This window comes from Sebastes fasciatus, chromosome 6 (genome assembly GCF_043250625.1).
Source record: "Sebastes fasciatus isolate fSebFas1 chromosome 6, fSebFas1.pri, whole genome shotgun sequence".
In the NCBI taxonomy this organism is placed as follows: Eukaryota; Metazoa; Chordata; class Actinopteri; order Perciformes; family Sebastidae; genus Sebastes; species Sebastes fasciatus.
The window spans coordinates 34,995,669-35,012,665 of NC_133800.1; the positions used below are offsets into that span (position 1 = coordinate 34,995,669).

Here is a 16,997-nt window from a genome sequence, read left to right on the forward strand (position 1 = left end):
TAAATCTCTCGGTTCTGTTCTTTAATTCGGGTCTATATTTGATGTAAACAAAATCATGTTAAATTCAAATGTCAACACTTGTAATGGGATTGTCATGGAGAGTGTGCAGTAACACAGCACCATGGACCAGGTAAAACTATTACATTAAATACATAATAATGGATGTTTGTTTACGCCGAATTTTACCACGTGTCGTATTGCAGTCGTGTTTGAAGTTTTTGGCGTGATAGGTGAGTATTTGTGTACAGTAGCGTTAAATAAATAAGATTTAAAAAGATGGGGCGCTTGAGGGATTGTAATACTATGGTGTTTCATGTTGAGCCACCGGGTCAAAAATACTCATAATTAGTAAAATAAATATTGTAAAACTACAGTAATTAAATAGTTTAGATTTTATCGGCTTGAAATGATATTTATTAAATATATAATACGGTTATGTTAAAGCCCAGCCGGAAACAGAGCGTGTCGGCGGGCTATTTCTCGTCGGATTGTAATTTATGTAACCACATCCGGTGGTTCAAAATTTGTCAAACCTGCCAAAATCCAAAATAAATAAATGACTCGATAAATTCATAAATATATCATTAAATGTTGCAAAAATAACATAAAAAAATAAATGTAGACATTAATTTATTAATAAAATGTGACTTAAAATGATATTTCTGTTTTAATTTGCTTCTTTATTTATTTATGTATTTATCTTTGTATTAATTCCCTATTCATTTATTCTTCTGTTTAATTTTCCCTTTTATTTTGTATGTATTTATTTGATTAATTTATAAATATATATCTATATATATTTAGTTTTTGCATTTATTTATTTATTTTAATTTTATTTTTGCATGTATTTGTTATTTATTTACTCAACCTGTTTTCTTTTCTTTTAATTTGCTTCTTTATTTATTTATTTCTCTTTTTATTAATTCCCTATTTATTTACTCTTCTGTTTAATTTTCCCTTTTATTTTCTATGTATTAATTTTTTAATTATATTTTTTTTAGTTTTTGCATTTATTTATTTTATTTTTGCATTTATTTGTTATTTATTATTATTACCTGTTTTCTTTTCTTTGAATTTGCTTCTTTATTTATTTATTTATCTTTTTATTAATTTCTCCTATTTACTCTTCTGTTTAATTTTCCCTTTTATTTTTTTTTATGTATTTATTTTATTATTGTTTTAATTAAAGTTATTATGGCCCGGCCAGAAACAACAGCGTGTTGGTGGGCTTGTTTCTCGTCGGATTGTAATTTATGTAACCTCATGCGGTGGTTCAAACTCTAGCCGGAAGCTGACCCATGTTAGCTAGCAGCAGTTTATAGTTTATAGTTCTGGTTCTGGGTTCTGGGTTTTGTCTGGTCTTCTGGTCTTCTGGTCTTCTGGTCTTCTGGTCTTCTGGTCTTCTTGTCTTCTTGTCTTCTTGTCGTGATGCCGGCTGAGAATCTGAGATGGGAAACTTTAGAGGCTTTAAAAAACTCCCCGAAGGGAAACATCACATACGACCCGTTCTGGTCCGAGAGAGGAGAGGTGAGCTAACAGCGAGCTAACAGCGAGCTAACAGCGTTAGCATGGAGGCTAAAGCTAGTTCATGTTAGACAGACAGACATGTCTCTGCTGGTTCAGGTGTCTCTGCTGGTTCAGGTGTCTCTGCTGGTTCAGGTGTCTCTGCTGGTTCAGGTGTCTCTGCTGGTTCAGGTGTCTCTGCTGGTTCAGGTGTCTCTGCTGGTTTAGATGTCTCTGCTGGTTCAGGTGTCTCTGCTGGTTCAGGTGTCTCTGCTGGTTTAGATGTCTCTGCTGGTTCAGGTGTCTCTGCTGGTTCAGGTGTCTCTGCTGGTTTAGGTGTCTCTGCTGGTTCAGGTGTCTCTGCTGGTTCAGGTGTCTCTGCTGGTTTAGATGGATAACTTAGTGAATTAACTCCTTTATCTGTCTCAAGTGACCGTTTAACCACTTCTCTCCATCAGGACTATCTTAATGAGGGCTGTTAATCACCATTAAGACCGATATGAAGCTCTGTGTTTAATTAGTTCATTTAATTATTGCATGAGTTTATTGCTAGAGTCACTAAGACCAAGAAAGTGGATCATATCAGTCCAGTTCTGAGGTCTCTACACTGGCTTTATGTATGTTTAGTTGTGACTCTGGGGACACTAAGCAGACCTGATCCAGATGAGCTGAGAGGTCTGGATGGTTCAGAACACAGCAGAAGATCAGAAATGTATTTTGGCCCTAAACCACCAACCAACCAACCACTATACCACTATACCACTATACCACTATACCACTATACCACTATACCACTATGAAGCAGGTGGAAACTCTGTGTTTAATTCGTTTATTTAATAGGGGTGTGGCGTTTTTACAACGATACGATTTCCATGGTTCCGATACGATTCAGGACGATATTTGGCTCATCTAAAGCGATACGATACGATACGATTCAATACGATACGATACGATACGATACGATTCAATGATTTGAAATCGATACAGTAACTTTTTTTTGCCAAAGATTCAGTCAGTGTGAAATAAATATGTGCTACTGGACAGAGCAGGTCAGGATTCATCAACGTTTTTCTTGTAAGGGAATCAGGGATAAATTAATTATGGATATAAACAAGTAAACAATGATTAATGGCAAATACATACACCTTTTATTAGAAAATAATAAAAAGTGCAACTGAAGGACCTGCTGATTCAGTTCTCAAGATACAAGGCAGTACAATATTTAACAAACAAATATAATGAACCAACTAAAAGAAATGTGCATGTTAAAACAGCTTATTCCAAACTTTTGAACGGAAGTGTGTATGGAAACTAATGTTATGGTCGTGTGTGGTCATCTCAGCTTCAAAAATAAAAGCCTTTGGTACATTTAAACCGTAAAACACGCTCCATGAGTGAAGTAAACTAGAGGTTTAATGTCTCTGTGTTTCTTCCAGCATATTTTAGCGGGGTGCAAAGAGGCCCTCAGCCTGTCCTCACACTCTGGGGTCATTCTGGAGCGCCTCAGCTCGTTGCCCCTGCAGAAGTCCTGCTTTCTGAGCTCCAGCTCCGGAGGCTCCAGCCCCGGCCTCTCAGATGAGATCTCCACTTCGGCTTCCTCCTCAGGATCCATCCCCGACCTCAACGGCAGGCACGCCACACTTTCTGCTGCCCCGCAGGCGAGTCTGTCATCCTGAATACATGCTGACCTTTCTGTGTTTTTTTATGTGAGGGAAAAAAAACTACACTGTGATTTCTGTCTATATTTCTGACTCTCATCTTTATCTTAATGTGCTGCAGACTGTTAGTGATGAGGTGAAGGATGAAGATCCAGAGGAAGATATCAGCGACGTTTCCAGTCCTGTTTCACAACCTACCATTTCCCTTCTGTCGCCCAAAGCCATGGAGATGGCGGGACGCATTATTAAATTTGAGGAGGAACAGCGAGAAAAGGCCAAGGTCAGACACGATGATTCTTTATTATCCCACCTGAAGTCCCATAAAGTCAACTTTAACGACCGCATGTCAAGAAAATGTTGAAAAGTTTTATGTTAACTAGATCAAAGTGTGTTTTATACGAGGACATAAATGTGCACGGACAAGATGAACATCTATTTTTTTGGTTTAATTTCCTGAATTTATTTTATTTTATTTCAAATGTTTTTTTCTTTGTTTAAATTATTTGTGTTTTTTTAAGAATAAAAATGTCAACCTACCTATAGGAGAAATATGTTTATATATGCTTTCATGTTTCAGTATATTGAATCATATATAATGTTGGACACTTTGCTAAAAGTTATTGTAAGCTTCTTTATACACACTCTCAGTTCAACTCTTTGCTAAGAATTTCATGACTCATAAGTCAAAGTTCAGGCCGTTTTTAGGACCATCTCTTGTCTGTTTTATACCCAGAGGTCCTGATAAATGTATGTAACCTGTTTACTATGAATGTGTGATTAGTAAGGTGTAATAACAGACGGTCTCACCTGATTGATGTCTTGAATCTGTCGGCTCAGCTGGCGCTCAAACTGCGGCAGGAGATGCAGGAGAGGCTGGTGGCGGCGGTTGCGAGCTCCGAATCGGAGCAGCTGAAACGCTTCGAGGAGTTCATGGAGCTGAAACAGAGGCAGGAGTACCAGATTATGAGGGACATGATGGACAGAGAGTAAGAGCCGCTGACAACCACGCAAATATTAATGTTACTGAACTGTTATTTATGTGCGTCTGGTTTTCTTCTTCCTGCCGTGTAGAACTAAAGAGAGCATCGGGCGTCAGGAGAAGCTGAAGGAGGAGCAGCGACACAGGATGAAGGTAAGATCATCAGACGACATGTAGGCATGATGTTGCTTTAAAGGTCTGGAAACGCCACGAAGTCTTGTGGTTTTTATGAAGCTGTTTTATGACTGTTTTATGACAATGTGATACACCTGAACTCACAACTTCTGTTAGCATGTTTCGTAACGGTACAAACACGTCTTCTGTCCTCGGCGTCAGATCATCAACCTGCGTCTGAGGGAGGCGGAGCAGCAGCGCCTGCGTGAGGCGGAGCTCGAGCGGCAGCGGCAGGCGGACGGCAGGGAGCGGCTGCGTAACCTCAACACCATCCAGGAGGAGATCCTGCAGCTCAACCAGCTGCTGGAGCCGTCCACCCAGACCAAGACCGACCTCCCTGCGGCCAGCCTCAGCTCCTTCTGCACCCGCGGGAACCAGCTGTGCTCCCAGCTGTCGGAGGTGGTGCGGAAGACCGCAGAGGTCAGTTCAACTCCTGATACGTGGCTCCTTCCTACTCTGACGGGGAAAAAAGACATCTGGAGAGAGCTTTAAAATCATAGTGTTAAAGGGCTACTGTCTGTTTCCAGGGAGAGTTTCCCAGCGTGGATGACATGACGGTGGCCGAGCGAGCCCTCCACGAGATGAGAGCGCTGATCCGGCTGATGCAGGAGGAGGTCGCCAAGGCTCAAGAGAAGAAGAAGAAGGACCAAGAGGAGGATGAGCAGCGCAGGAAGCAGGCGGAGCTGCAGGCGCAGCAGGAAGCGCAGAAGAAGGCGGTGGAGACGGCCAAAGAGAAGGCAAAGAGGAAAGGTTAGAGAGTCATCTGACCCTTCGTTTATACATGCATATCAGCAAAAAGACGGTCACTACAGTTATTACTGCTTAACATATAATCTGTAATACAGGTGTACAGCATACTGTGAGTGCTTTAAAACATTTGGTTGTTGTTTTCTTCCATCAGGGCTGCAGAACAGCGCTGAAGAGAGCACGCTGAAATGGTACAAGGAGATTCAGGAGTCGGCTGCTCAGTGTGCTCAGTCCATCGAACAACTCAACTCCCCAAAAGACGCCCAGGTGAGTTTGTGCTTCAATAATAATAATAATGTATAATTTATTTATATGGCACCTTTCATACAAAAAATGCAACTCAAAGATTTACAAATTAAAAAAGCTCTCCAGTACTTGACCGTCTTCGATAATCTGTTATGGACAGATTTTGGTTGGTGCCCAAAAATTATTGAGGTTCAATAACCAGCCATGATATTTAGTAGTGTTGTGGAAAGAAACTCTGTACAGATGAGTTTAATTTCTCTTCTGTGGACTCAAAGATGAAGAAGCTGAAGCTGGAGCTCCAGAAAGCCGCCAGCATCCCCGTCAGCCAGATCTCCAGCAACTCCGGATCGCAGCTCCGAGAAATCTTCGACAAGATCGACAAGCTGCTGTCGGGACGGTCGCTGGTGTCGGGGGGGAGGTCCGTCTCTACCTCCCAGCATCCTCAGGGCCAGGACTTCGTCAGCTTCAAACTGGCTGAGAAGTTTGTGGTGAGTCTGTTTTTGATATATTATCCCAGAAACAAGGATGTGTGATTCAACACCAAAATATGGTCGTTCTGAACAACTCCTTTTGTTTGCTTTTATCCTGCTGAATGACTTATTTCCAAGAAACCCACAACAAACCAAATGACGACAACTCCTTTTGGGGTTGGATTTTTTTTTTTTCCTGTAGAAACAAGGAGAGGAGGAGGTGGCGGCTCATCACGAAGCCGCTTTCCCCATCGCCGTGGTGGCCTCCGGCATCTGGGAGCTGCACCCTCGCGTGGGCGAGCTCCTCCTCGCCCACCTGCACAAGAAATGTCCGTACTCGGTCCCGCATTACCCTCCGATGAAGGACGGCACAGCTGTGGAGGAATACCAGAGGTCAGGAGGACAGAAATGTGTCGCTGCTCCTTCCTTTTCATCTATTATTTCATTTAGTTTGATTAATCACAACAATAATAATCCTTCATCAGGATTCTTGGTTACCGCGTGGACGACTCCGGGGTCGAAGGTCAGGACAGTTTCCTGAAGAGGATGTCGGGGATGATCCGCCTCTACGCCGCCGTGATCCAGCTGAGGTGGCCCTACGGCTCCAAGCAGGGGGTAAGAACCGTCTCACTTCACTGTATGTTTATAAAATATTATTAAGCTTCTGCATCTTTAAACCTTCCTTGATGTGTTTCAGGCTGCTCCTCACGGGCTGAACCACGGCTGGCGTTGGTTGGCTCAGATGCTCAACATGGAGCCGCTGGCTGACATCACGGCAACGCTGCTGTTCGACTTTCTGGAGGTGAGTCCTGTTCCTTTTTTTTTTTTTTTTTTAAACATCAAATGCAACATACACATTAATGCAGCAGTAATATTAATCCAGAAACATCAGATATAATAGTAAAACACTGACGGGGAACATTTTACTGCACAATATTTTCACAGTGTGGTATTAGTACTTCAGTAAAGGAGCTGAGTACTTCTTCCATTACTGTGTATTCCTGTGGTCAGTGAAAGCAGCTGTGGGTTAAACATCTGTCTCGTTGTCTGTGTGTCTTCTTCTTCTTCAGGTTTGTGGAAACGCTCTGATGAAGCAGTATCAGGCCCAGTTCTGGAAACTCATCCTAATGCTTAAAGAGGAATACTTCCCGAGGTACACACTCACACAGAGAGAAAGATTTAAAGCATGTTGAGCTTTTCACCAGCAGGTTAAATATATTTTCCCAGTTTAACTTCCTCCAGTCTGACGTGTTGGATGTTTGTTGTCTCCAGGATTCAAGCGGTGACCACCAGCGGAGAGATGGGCTCATTCATCAGACTCAAACAGTTTCTAGACGTACGTTACCCACTATTTCTATCAATAATAAAATACTATATTTTTAAAAGGAAATTATTAAAGATAAAAAAATATATATATATTAATTAATCTGACTTTTAATTTGGAGTAATATAGCCTTAGTTTTTAAGATTTAATCATATTTTATTCTATTTTAATCATTGATTTTCTTTTTTTATTGTTGTCATTTTTAGTCCGGCAACATTTTATTTATCGTTTTTGTTAGATTTTTTTCCTATGTGAAGCAATTTGGGCTGCTATATGAACTGATAAAATTGTTAATGTACGTTGCATTAACTCAAGCTGCACTCTTTAATCCGCTTTTAATCGGTGACATCTTTTAAATCACTTTTCAAAACTTTTTTTTATTATTATTTCTAGTACACGATTTTATTTACAACACATCCTATCTGTTTTATTATTGTTATTGTTTGTATCTTATATTGTTGGGTATTTTATTAAATTTTTTTGAACGGAGCCGCCATTTCCCCGGGAGATCGTGACCCCGGTGGCCGATGGTGTCATTATTATTCTATAGCCATCATGCTGTCATCAACATTTACTTCATAATGATAAGTTAAAGCAAAAAAAGAATACAGAAATAAATACGTTGGGGGGGGAAATTGCAAAGGGAAAATAATGCATAAATGAATTTAATAATGAATAAATGTAAAAATACATTTTAAATGAATAAAAAATAATGCAAAAATAAATCAATTTAAGTTAATAAAAATTAATAAATTAAATGGAAAATGAAATAGAAGCGTAGATAAATAGGGGAATTAATACAAAGGTAAATAAATAAAGAAGAAAATATATATTAAATTAGAAATATCCAATTGTCACATTTTATCAATGAATTAATGCCTACATTTATTTTAATGTTTTTGGTACATTTAATGGCACATTTATTTATTTATGGAGTAATTTATTAATTTTTTTTATATTGGCAGGTTCTGCCCTCCATACATATTGCCGCTTTAAATAACAAACAAATAGAATAGGCACTAAAGAACAAGGTAGAAAAAGAAAAAAAGACATTTATAAAGTATGTTGATTAGTTTTGAGGTCTAAATCTTGGTTTGTTTCTTTTTTTAAAAATACATTTTTCCCCCCCGCGCAGACGTCGCTGCAGAGCCGACAGATCCGTCCGCCCAAAGGCCAGCTGAGCTCCATGTTCTGGGGATCCTGATGGAGGAAGAGGAGCCGCCGCCATGTTGGATTTTGCTGCTGCATGACGCCGTTTAGGACTGAGTAAGGCAGAGAGATGCTAATAAACTGTTTCCTTTGTGGCTGGAAGCAGACTTTAGTCAGTAATCAGGGAGGAAACGTTGAAGCTGCTACTGGAGGAAGATCCGCTGACGTAACGCAGCTTCTGTGGCTCATGAACTGTACGTTTCATTTGATGGATGACGACACAGTGGAGGCCACGCTCAACTACATTTTCTGGATGCAATATAGTCAAAATTAATTTAACAGCTTTGGAAGAAGGTTTTTCTGCCTATTACAGCTTTAGAGTATACTTGATCATTTATGTGTTTGCAACAAAAGTCTAGCAAAGAAACAGCCGGGTTTGCTCCTTCTTACTTTACATGACGGAATTATGTTTGAGATGTAAACGTCTCGCTTCTTTCACGTTCAGGCTGAAAAGGTTCTCCAGTGTTCAGGATCATAACGTTGAAGCTGTTTTAACAGTTTCACTGTTAGTTTGTTATAATACCTGTGTAGGGGGAAAAAAGCTTTTCATTTTACTCACTAAATTTGGTCACACTACTGTTACTTCAAAAGTCTCTGTTCGAATCTAAATTGTGTCGAATGATTTGAACCTTTTTTTTATGTTTTTATGACTCCACCATGTGGAACAAAGACTTGAGGTCTGATGAGCTGTCGTTGAATCATTGTGAATGAGGTTATCCCAAAATTACAAATATATATTTAAAGGGGTTTAACTGCTAAAGTGCATTAGTCAGTGTTTTCCAAAACATTTGCTCGTCATGTTGAAACAGAAATCTGAAGATGACTCAGTGCTTTAAAGTGAAATGAAAATGAAAGTCATTGTGGAGGAGCAGAGCAGATATAGATTATTGTTATTATTGTTATACAGGTGTGTCACCAGAATGATTGTAATCTTCATCTAGAAACCAAATGTCTGAAATAAAACCTCTTCAGCAGTTTACTGGAAGTCTTCCTTTTCATTTATTTTGTCTTTTTTTTTAAATTGGACAATTCTACGGAGCACCGGAAGTGACACGTAGGAAAAAGAAAAAAAAAAGATGTGCTATTGCGAGATCTCGTAAAACGTTTTCATTTAATTGGGTTGTAATTTCTTTTGTTTACTTCTGCGTCAGTTCGGCACCATGGAAACAACCACCACAACACACACCCGTTGAGAGGTTCATGGATTTTATTTTAAGATTGGCCTCGAATATAAAGACAAGACAAATGAGACAAGAAACTGTAGATGGACCTTCAGTTAGCGGCTCAAATTCTACGAGCGTAAACCCCAGCTGATTCGTTAGACTCTTAAAATCTTTAGTAAAGCAGAAGCAATTTTTATCAGTAAAAATTGCCCACAATCTCTGGCCTAAGCGTCCAAAAATGTGAGTTTGCTGCTTTTCTGTGTCATTTTAAATTTAATATCTTTGGGTTTTTACGCTGTTGGTCGAACAAAATGACAATAATTCAAAATAAAACATTTATTAAGTATAAATATTATCAACTAATTGAAAAATGTAATAGATTTGGTGATGAAAAAAGGAATTAGTAGCAGACTTAGTTTGAGCCTCTTGACTTGATGCAAATCTTTACTACACATTATTCTCTATACTGTGAACATTAGTCAATATTTTGCACATTATATTCTCAAAACTATACAACTCTTTTATTTTATAACATTTTTAATTGTAGTTTTCTATTTAACATTCTCAACTTGGAGTTCTAGTTTCTTTTTCTTTTCTCTTACTATGTTCATTTTGTTATGCACCAAAAACATCAAGCCAAATTACTTGTATGTGGAAACTCATACTTAACTCATTCCACTCTTAGTTATTGTCACATCTGATGTATAAAAACCACAATATTCAGAACACAATTAACCACGTGTTAAAACTGCCTCTGACCAGATGTAATCCTGCATAATGTGTAATTAATTAATACTCAAACAAAACACACAACTCCAGGTTTCCTTTTTTATTTTTCACCTTTTTACAACTATGCACATTGAGTTGTTTTTAATATAAGTACTTCAAGAAAGGTCTCTGCAGTTTGCATATTAAAGTACATTCAAACTGGCAGCTCACCACTTCTTCTTACATTTTATTTCATTTCATTTAAACCCCCAAAGAGAAAACCAGCAGATGAGCTCATCGATTCCTCGCTGCCAGACTGATCCTGCGTCGGTTACACAGAGAAATAATCACCTGAAATAAATAGAGATAACCTGATCTGGAACACAGAAACTTCTGAACCAAGAAGAAAATCTACATAACCATTTTATTCTCCCAGACAAAGCTGCGATGATCTGAAAGTTTCCTTTAAATACAACTCAAATTAAATTATTAACTTAGCTGAGTGAATCTGAGAGTCAAAATATCAACCTTTTCGATGTGTAATTGACCTCCGATTGAAGCCAATTATCATTTTTATTTTCAGTCAGAGGAGGTTTAAACATATTTATGAGAAAATGGGTGAAAATTGGAGCAAAATCTGAATAAAACAAAAATAGATTTTTATGTTTTATTTCTCATAAATACAATAAGCTTGTGAGTCCTTGCAGGAGCCCAAAATCTTTGGTTGAAAACCGCTGAAATTAACCATTTTAATTCAAAATAAAAGAAACAATATACAGTAGTGTATGTGAAATACAATCAGTTCCCAAATTACAATTTTTTTTGTCATTTTTTAGCATTTTTGTGACACTGTTCAAGACCCTGAAAATGTGTAAAAATAATTTTCCAGATCTGCATGGAAACCCTGCAGGCTGTCTAAATATTAAAGGGACAGTTTGTGATATTCATACCTCTCCATGATGAAAAAAACAAAGCAAACATATTTGCAGGAAATGACTGAAGAGCTGCGTCAAAGATATGCTGAATTATTCGTTTTGTTTGCATTGTGAAAATGTGTTTTTATTTAACTTTAAGTGTGAATTGTTGCAGTTCCCACAGTTCACCAGTAGAGGTCAGTAAAACGCCCTTAAATGAACAGCAGGTTTCCTCCTCCTCCGCAGCTCAGTCATTAAATGGTCTAATTAAATCTCTGGCGACAGTATTTTCTTGTGTGTGATCTCTTTATCTACATAAACGTCTGCAGTTAACAGGTTTAAATTCACGTGTGTCTATAAGGATATCAATCAGGGCAGTCGTGACCGTTTTCAAACCGTCTTGCTTCCTGCTGCCGGTCACCGTCGCTGGCGGTTTACTGTTCAGTCTTTCTGAGGCTGGAAGCGCTCCGGTGTTCTGCGGTTTTCCTTCCTTCACCGGTTCGGCTTTCATTCGCGGCCCTCGCGGTTCTGCGACGCCATCTCCACGCGCCTGTACCAGTGTTTGACCTTGGTGTTCGCCATCATGTCATCAAACGCCTCGAGGCCCTCCATCACTCGGAGGACGCCGAACACCGCCTGCAGACGGAGGGAAACGGGGGACAAGTTGACCCAAAAAACTAAATCTGTAGCTACTTAGCTGGTCATGGTTGGTACCAAGGTTTTCTAGTTTCATATGATACCAGTATCTTCACTTCTAGCTATAAAACTGAGCCGTTACAACCTAAAAATCACAAGTTGCGTTGAAGAAATTAGTGGCGTTAAAATGTCCACTGGACGTAAAACCTGCAGAGAGAGAGACGGGTGTGTTTTCCTCACCAGGTCTGCCAGGTTGGGTTTATCTCCACCCATGAACTTCCTCTTCTTGCCGATGGCTGCCACCCAGTCGTTGACGGCCTTGTAGAGATCCTGCCTGACGTCGTCCTGCAGGTTGTGTCTGTTGTGTCAAAAAAGAAAAGGAAATGAATCACTACTTTGACATCCAAAATAAAAAGTCCAAACTAGCAGAAACGTTTCCTTAAATCATTGTAAGATATTACTTCATGTGTAACTCACCGACTTTTCAGCCTCTTGGCGATGACAAACATGGCCGCAGCGCCGACATATTTGGCAAAGAAACCTTCGTAGGCGCCGAACTTGCCCTCGCGCACGATGTAGTCGAAGGAGGCCAGGGCCTCGCCGGAGGTCCGGTACACGTTGGGAGATATGAGATGAACAAGCCAATCGTCGGCCCACTGACGCCACTTCATCTCCTCTCTGGAAACAGGAGAAATAAACACGAGTCCAGTTTACATCATAGACTTTCATGTTTCAGGCTGTGACCGTAGTCTGACAGTAGTCTCTGTGTCGGTAGCAGGTCTGGACTTACTTCTGCATCCCCTTCTCGGGGTACAGCGCCGAGGTCTCGGCTTCGTCCAGCATCACCCAGTACTTGTTGGAGTACTCCGTCACCTCCTTCCCGCGGTCGTTCACCGACTTCATCTCCGGGTAGCAGCGAAGGACGTCAGACATTCTTTTCTCCCTAGATGACAAAAAGGTTCACATTTAAAAGAGTCAGCAAAAACATAGAGTTTATTTTCTCTTACCTCTAGTGGTGTTTATACCTGCATGATCGTTTTGGTTTTATTTACCTGGGACATTTTTTAAAAGCAGTCTGCTGATTATTTTCTTGATCAATCGCTTTTTAGATTTTCTAAAATGTCTGAAAATAGTGAAAAATGTCCATAATAATTTCCCACAGTCCAAGATGACGTCTATAAATGTCTTATTTTGTCCCACCGAACAGTCCAAAACCCAAAGATACTAAGTTTATTATCATGTATATTGAAGAAATGCATAAAATTAGGGCTGCAACTAACGATTATCTTTATTGTTGATTAATCTGTCGATTATTTTAAGTCTTATTTTGATGCAAAGATTTGTACATTAGCAGGAATGTAACAACATGGAAGTGAAAGCAGCGCTCTGTTTATTTAAATGTGACGTAAAATCAATGAATAATCGTGATAAATAATCTAGGGCTGCAACTAACCATTCATTTCTCTGTCGACTAATCTGTCGATTATTTTCTTGATTAATTGATTAGTTGTTTGGTCTATAAAATGGTGAAAACTGTCGATCAGTGCTTCCGTAAAGCCCAAGATGACGTCCTCAAATGTCTTGTTTTGTCCACAACTCAAAGATATTCAGTTTACTGTCATAGAGGAGGAAAGAAACCAGAAAATATTCACATTTAAGAAGCTGGAATCAGAGAATTTTTACTTTTTTTCTCCTTAAAAAATGACAGATTAATCTAGTAATTTAATAGTTGACAACTAATCGATTAATTGTTGCAGCTCTACATAAAATTCTCACATTTTAGAAGCTGGAACCAGCTCATTTTTTGGCATTTGTGCTTAAACGATTTAGCGATTATTATTAATAGTTGCAGATTAATTTTAACTGTGAAATCTGTGGATTATCCAGAATACATGGGACATTTTGTTTTTAATTGAAAGACACATTTAAATATACTTTAAATGATTTAAGCTCCACAAACTAAATATCAATCAGCTCAGAGTGGAGGCACAAAACCTCAGAGAGAGATCTTAAAACAAATCAAACCAAAACTATTTTCATGGCTGAAAAACAAAAGGAAATGACCTGTCTGGACATGACATGGACATGACTGTACTGGACATATAATATAATCATTATTGAGAGAAAACACATTTTCATATCACATGAGAGAAGCTACAACTCACTTGTTGAATAAATACGTCTTGAGGGAGCTGATGATGACCGACGAGTCGTTCAGTTGCTGCAGAGCAAGAGAGGAGAGGAAAGACAAAAAGACACGGAGGGTTTCTTTGAGAATAACTTCACATTTATGAAGAAAAAAATGAAACAACTACTAGTTTGATTTCTGAATTACAACAGGAAACTTTTTCTGATCAGATTTCCAAATTAAAGTGGTCGAGAAAAGGTTTTTACTTCAGTTTTAACAACATGTTAAGACTGGTTTTGAGGTGAAGTTCTTTAATAGAAGTGCCAACAATAGTAAAATAATACTCCACAAAATACAACTTATTTTGTAACCTATATATCCGAGAGGTTAAGTGGGGAGAAATTTTGGGTGTCTTACCACATCTCCATTCACCATCAGGATGGGCACTTTCCTGTAGGCCGACCACTTGATCTCCTGCCTCATCACCGGGTTCACCTCCACGATGTCGTACGGAAGCCCGGAGTAGTCCAGGAACGCTCGCACCTTGCTGCAGAACGGGCAGGTCTTGTACTGGTACAGGGTCAACTTCAGACCTCCTCCTACTCCTGCTCCGGAGACCTGGAACGAGGCAGCGAATGATAACGTACAATACTTTCAGACTAATATCAGTCTATATATTTGGATTTATATTCCACTTTCCAAAAGTACTGGGACAGCCAAACACAGAGAACACCGAGGACAAAATCTGCTAAATGTGAGGTACATTATTTAACTGTAAAATGTCACATTATGTACATTTGTTTTAATTTAATGGGCACTTATCAAAAAATATTTATTTATAGTACTATATGTGTTTATGTAAAACAGCTCAGATCAAACAGGCAGCGGTGGAAGAAGTACTCAGACCTTCTACTTAAAAGTACCAATATAACAGTGTAGAAATACTCTGTTACAAGTAAAAGTCCTGCATTCAAATCTTTTACCTGAGAAGAAGTGATAGCAGCAAAAGGAAATACCACAAAGTACTCATAGTACTGCAATATTAATTTAAGTACAACACCAGTCGTGGGTACTGTATGTGTACTGCTTACCTTGTAATTTTGAGTTTAATTGCTCTTGTATAGTTTATATTTTTTAATAACAATAATAATAACAATACTACATCACAACTCATTTATTATTATTGTTATATTAATTAAGTAATAATAATTAAAGGTGAATCTGCAAAATAACTAAAGCTGTCACCAGTGGTGGAAGAAGTACTCGGATATTTTACTCAAGTAAAAATAGCAAAACTACAGAGTAGAAACAAATAAATTACAAATAAAGTATTTTTTTCCCCCAGTGAAATTAAGTACCACAAGTAAAAGAACTTACAGTACAGCAGTATTAGTACAACACCGGTCGTGGGTACTGCTATGTGTACTGCTTGCCTTGTAATTTAGAGTTTAATTTTTTAATAATGCTACTAATAATAATAATGATAATAATAATAATAAATCAGATTTTTTTTTTTTTTTTTACTATTATAATTCTATTTTGTATTAATACTGTGAATCTGATGATGGAAGACGTACTTAGATATTTTACTCAAGAATAAGTGCAAAGTAACACAACAGTGTAAAAATACTATAAATAAATAAATAATAAATAGAAGTGAAAAAGTATTAGCATTAGAATTTAAGCATGATATATATTTTTGGATTATAATTATCGCTTTAATGTTGCAGCTGGTAAAGGTGGAGCTAATTTTAATCACTTTATATACTGCTGGTAGATTAACTTATAATAATACATCATTTATTAGTTGAATTATATTTTGTATTAATAATGCAAAGTAACTAAAGCTGTCAAATACATGTAGTGGAGTAAAAAGTACAACAGTACTCTCTTAATTGTACTGGAGTAGAAGTATAAAGTTGCATAATACTCAAGTAAAGTGTAAGTATTACTTCAACATTGTACTTGAATAGATGTACTTAGTTACATTCCACCGCAGGTAACTAGTAACTAAAGCTGGAGTAACGCAGGTGACCCAGACATGAAGTTAGGTAACATTGGGAGAACTGCCACCAGAGATCAGCGGGTCACCGGCTGACATGTGGCCGCGTTAGAGGCTCTGTGAGCGGCCTCACCTTGGTGTCCTCCTCGGCGAGGTGCTGGTTCTGCTGGAGCCTGAACGTCACAGTCTGGTACAAACCCAGCAGACCTCCAACCAGACCTCCACCGAGCAGCACCGCTCCTGCTGCTCCTCCGGCTCCTCCGGGTCCGGACAGCAGCCTGGACCGGAACCCTCCGGTACTGAAGCCTCTCCTGGACCCGCGCAGGTAGGAGACGGTCCCGGTACCGGTCCCGGTCCGGCGGAGCGACGGGGACTCCAGAACCAGAACCGACCATCCGACCTTACAGAGCGCTCTGCTGCAGGACGCCGCCATCATGCATTTACATAAAGCACCCAGCATGCACCGCGAGAGGCAGCGAGAGCACTGGGCTTTATCTCCCTGAGCTGAGCCTGTCAGGCTGCGTGCTCAAAGGAAAGACAAGGGAGGCTGTAATAACAGTCTTATAACACATGTATATAAGCACAGTCTTGTTATTATTGTTCTATTTAAGGGTAAATATAATTTTGTTACAGTTTAAAATAGTAAAAAACAAAAAGACAAAAAAATGTTTGTTAATACTTATTTTTTTTAAATATTTTTTTTTATTTGTATTATTGTTATTTATTCATTTATTTTATAAAATTAGTTTTACATATACAGTAATTAAAAGTAGTTATTCTTAATTTTTTAAAATGTATTTATTTTTATGTAACACCGTAGCCAGGGACTACAGATGATTATAATTTATTTTTTATTTTTATATGTGATTAAAAGTATGTATTTTTTACTATTTATTAACTTTTAATTCATATTTTTATATGTAATTAAAATATGATTTGTTTTATTGTTATTATTGTATTATTTTGTATGTATCTATTCATTTGATTTTTGTATTTCATTTTATGTCATAATTAAAAGTGTATTTTTTTATTTTTGTTATTTTTTGTATTTTATTTATTTAATTTCTTATTTAATTAAAAGTGTGTATTTTTTGTATTTTATTCATGTATTTTATTTTATTTTTTATTTAATTAAA

The 16,997-nt window shown here is 38.2% G+C and overlaps 2 protein-coding genes across 3 annotated transcripts; one reads left to right on the top strand and one right to left on the bottom strand.

Moving 5' to 3' along the window:
• Nucleotides 1–48: 48 nt before the first annotated feature.
• Nucleotides 49–9,289, top strand: gle1 (GLE1 RNA export mediator). 2 transcript variants are annotated; one of them, XM_074639500.1, is made up of 15 exons: nt 49–130; nt 2,940–3,161; nt 3,283–3,441; nt 3,999–4,147; nt 4,233–4,293; nt 4,477–4,734; nt 4,842–5,064; nt 5,216–5,328; nt 5,583–5,795; nt 5,980–6,170; nt 6,263–6,392; nt 6,475–6,579; nt 6,848–6,930; nt 7,050–7,113; nt 8,237–9,289. In XM_074639500.1, the coding sequence occupies exons 1-15, from the start codon at nt 122–124 to the stop codon at nt 8,303–8,305; spliced, it is 2,049 nt and encodes a 682-aa protein (XP_074495601.1). In that variant the 5' UTR covers nt 49–121; the 3' UTR covers nt 8,306–9,289. The 2 variants fall into 2 exon arrangements, with proteins under 2 accessions (XP_074495601.1, XP_074495600.1); XM_074639499.1 differs by lacking the exon at nt 49–130 and adding an exon at nt 1,288–1,527.
• A 1,025-nt stretch (nt 9,290–10,314) lies between these two features.
• Nucleotides 10,315–16,325, bottom strand: ptgesl (prostaglandin E synthase 2-like). The gene is made up of 7 exons (XM_074639473.1): nt 15,995–16,325; nt 14,277–14,477; nt 13,897–13,952; nt 12,522–12,674; nt 12,209–12,409; nt 11,972–12,089; nt 10,315–11,731 (listed from the first exon to the last, which is right to left on the bottom strand). Exons 1-7 carry the CDS (start codon nt 16,319–16,321, stop codon nt 11,603–11,605), a joined length of 1,185 nt encoding a protein of 394 aa, XP_074495574.1. The 5' UTR covers nt 16,322–16,325; the 3' UTR covers nt 10,315–11,602.
• Between the last annotated feature and the right edge of the window lie 672 nt (nt 16,326–16,997).